Source organism: Tenebrio molitor, chromosome 6 (genome assembly GCF_963966145.1).
Source record: "Tenebrio molitor chromosome 6, icTenMoli1.1, whole genome shotgun sequence".
Lineage (NCBI taxonomy): Eukaryota > Metazoa > Arthropoda > Insecta > Coleoptera > Tenebrionidae > Tenebrio > Tenebrio molitor.
Window position 1 is genome coordinate 15745563 of NC_091051.1, and position 3225 is coordinate 15748787.

A 3225-nucleotide genomic window follows, 5' to 3' on the forward strand; every position below is an offset into this window, starting at 1 on the left:
AAATTGTCAGTGTTTATTTAAAAATGGAAACTGTCCTCGTTTATATAATCGCCAAAATTGGTCCAAGTGTAATTCCAATATTTGGGATCCCCTCTGTGATCAAGTGGTAAATTTCCAGGCAGAACAGCCGTATTATTGAATTTGATTAGAGTTTCCTCCAGGCTTTTCAAAATCTCGGGGTACCTACAAAACCACAATTATTTCATCATCAGTAACAAATTTCACAGCACCAACTCATCGGCAAGATTGTTCATTTCACAAGGATCTTCAGCAATATTGAACAAACAGGATGCCTCAACCGGCTTGCATGTAACGTCTTTTATGTTGCTATTCGAACAACTTATTGTCGAAAAGTTACGTAATACTTCTATCATTTCTGGAGTCAAAGATATATTAATTGACTTTAATGCTTGTCCGGTCACAGAATCTATGACCAGAGTGGCGTTATAGTCGTAGTCTCGTCCAGACGGTCCGTACCAGTTGTCCCACGCCCCATTGTCCGTCGTTCCTGCAAGTAAGATTATTTGCAGGTTTTTTAAACCGAGATGAAATGGTAACCTTTCACTAGTTTCCATGTACCAACGGTCAACGCAGCATTGCCGTAAATGTCGTCGATGTTGTGCAAAATCGCAGTCCGGGTCGAGGCTAAGTCTTCCGACAAGGACTGCCATTGGTCTACTCCATCAATATTCTCCAATTGACTAAATAAACGTATGAGATTTTTTTAGATAGAAAAGAATTGAAATCATTTGATGACACAGTGTGTGTTATGCAAAAGTTGCAGTGGAACATTTTATTTACACACCTTACATTTCCTCCTGCAATACTCAGAAGTGTTGGCAACCAGTCACTAATGTGCACAAATTGCCTGGCCACTCTTTGAGGTTGTTTGATGAGTGGACTCCACAACAAGCCGGCTCCTCGCACTCCACCCTCCCACAGAGTGTTCTTCCCTCCTTTCAAAGGATAATTGGAAGCGTGGTTCAAGTTGAATCCTGCCTCAGCACCTCCATTATCGGTCGAGAATATGATGATCGAATTTTCCAACATGTTTCTTTCGGCAAGCGCATTCACAACAGCACCGACTGAATCGTCTAATTTGGACATTATCGCCGCAAATCTTTGTCTTTTGTAATCCGTAATATAATCAAACTTCTCGACAGTCTCGTCAGGGGCGGGTAGAGGGTTATACGGATTGCCGGAATGTACTGCAGCATGAGCCAAATACAAGAACAGAGGAGTACTCGAGTTGTGACTGTTAATAACGTTCACTGCTTCTTTCGCAAATACATCCGTAGAGTAACTTCCGTGGAGATCATAAGCCACTTCCATGTTACGTCTCATGTCGAGACCCCAATTAGTACCCTCTACAGCTGTGTGGTCAAAGTAGTCTTGATGGCCAGTCCAGTAACCTACAAAATTGAGTTTACATTTTGTTTCGAAACTTTTCACTCTTCACCTAAATGCGAATCGAATCCTCGATAGGTCGGGGTGTACTCTTTTGTGTACCATCCTAAGTGCCATTTGCCCACGATTCTGTTAGTGTATCCCAGTTCTTTCAAATATTCAGGTAAGAGTTTTTCTGCGAGTGGTAATCCTCTAGCCTCACCTCCAAACAATACGGCGTGTTGCATTCCAGTATGAATGGGGTATTTTCCGGTCATTAGGGCACTCCTAGAAGGAGTACAAACTGGTGGGACGTAGTAGTTGTTCATGATCACGCCTGAGTACGCTAGAGCGTCGATGTTAGGGGTCGGAATTTGACCCGATCCGTGGAAAGCGACGTCATTCCACCCCTGCAAGTGTGGAAGATAAATAAATACATCTGAATCGAATAACTGTACTTACCAAATCATCGGCTAAGATAAATACAATGTGCGGTCTGTTGACAGTTGACTCTGATGCTGAACATGATGTCACCAGCAGGAACAAAACTAGAAGTTTGTTCATTTCTTTGTGATACTGATCACACACACACCAGACAATCTGTTATCCTTTGGAGAGATTCGGTGTGTGATGCAGAAAAAGCGGGGTATACGATCGATCTGCGAGTTTTGACTGGATAAGTTAAAATCCCACTTTTCAGTTTTCACTGGAGAAAATCTTGACCTTTATTCTAAATCAAAATTAATGTAAAAAGCAGCGTGATAACTGTACTCTAATCAGAAATTAAACTTTTGTGTTTTTTTGGTAAATACTTGTAGAAGTAAAAGAGATAGGCTTCGTTGATAAATTTAACTCTCAAGTTTAGTGTTTTATTATTGCGCGTTTCGAGAGGTATCAATTCACAAGCGGTACAAATATGTTTTAAAGCAAATTATGCATGTACAGGTGTTGGTTGAGTGTTCGTTAAAAGACACCGCACCTCGGGCATTGATTTGTTATGTGTAACATTGGAGGAAAGAAATGTAAAGAATTGTGCGTAACATGTGAATGTATTAATTATTATTAATGTAAACCGAATACCAAAAATGCAGCACACCGTTGAGTGGAATTATGAGGAGGGGATTGAAAGAGACGCTCTTGTTCAAAGTTTAACACAATTACCTTGAATTTACAATCATCACTTTAAATTATTTGTTGTCATTTCGTAACTTTTTGGAAGAGGCATAATCGCAGCGACAGTGAATAACTGAGTAATGAGATTAATCTTTTATCAAGAAGCGTAATTAATTTTTTAAAGAATAACAAACATGTATTTTTTGTTTCTTAAGTGGTTATTATTCGGTCAGTTGAATCAAGGTTCGTCCATTTAGAATACACACGGACACGGAATTTCGTCAGTTATTTTACTGTCAATTCGAAAAAACTTGTGTAGCCTAAGCTTTATTGTCATTATGACTGACATTCAAAAATTTTGTGACAGAAATTCTGTCACGCACAATAAAAATCAAAATACAACATGACATCCATGTTAAAAATTCCAATGTGGGGTTATAAATATGTAAAACCTGTTTTACAGATAATGTCAGTTGAATAACAACGACTGACGAAATTCCGTGGTCGTGACTGTACGTTCACTAAGAGACGTCATGTAGATGCAAAAAAAAATCAAATCTCAAAACAATAGGAGCTTTTAGCTGTGGTAAAACGTAAGGAAGTGAGATTTTTTTCCTACAACATTCATATTGACACTAAAGTAATAATTTAAACAGTGCGTTATAAGAAAGTGAATATTTAAGAAGAAATTATATTTTTGTGCAACAGTACGCGAACCGAGCACTT

At 38.9% G+C, this 3225-nt stretch overlaps 1 protein-coding gene across 1 annotated transcript; it reads right to left on the minus strand.

Annotated features, from left to right (window-relative positions):
* Positions 1–2143, minus strand: LOC138133318 (arylsulfatase B-like). The gene is made up of 6 exons (XM_069051191.1): positions 1849–2143; positions 1460–1796; positions 806–1412; positions 559–701; positions 235–508; positions 1–183 (listed from the first exon to the last, which is right to left on the minus strand). The coding sequence occupies exons 1-6, from the start codon at positions 1948–1950 to the stop codon at positions 18–20; spliced, it is 1629 nt and encodes a 542-aa protein (XP_068907292.1). The 5' UTR covers positions 1951–2143; the 3' UTR covers positions 1–17.
* Between the last annotated feature and the right edge of the window lie 1082 nt (positions 2144–3225).

Excerpts from the sequence above, each read along its gene's own strand:
- LOC138133318 (XM_069051191.1), bottom strand. The coding sequence starts at position 1,950 with ATGAACAAACTTCTAGTTTTGTTCCTGCTGGTGACATCATGTTCAGCA. Across the intron at positions 1,797-1,848 it reads TTATCTTAGCCGATGATTTG|GGGTGGAATGACGTCGCTTT; the intron begins GTAAGTACAGTT and ends CCACACTTGCAG. Across the intron at positions 184-234 it reads ATGAACAATCTTGCCGATGA|GTACCCCGAGATTTTGAAAA; the intron begins GTTGGTGCTGTG and ends GTGGTTTTGTAG.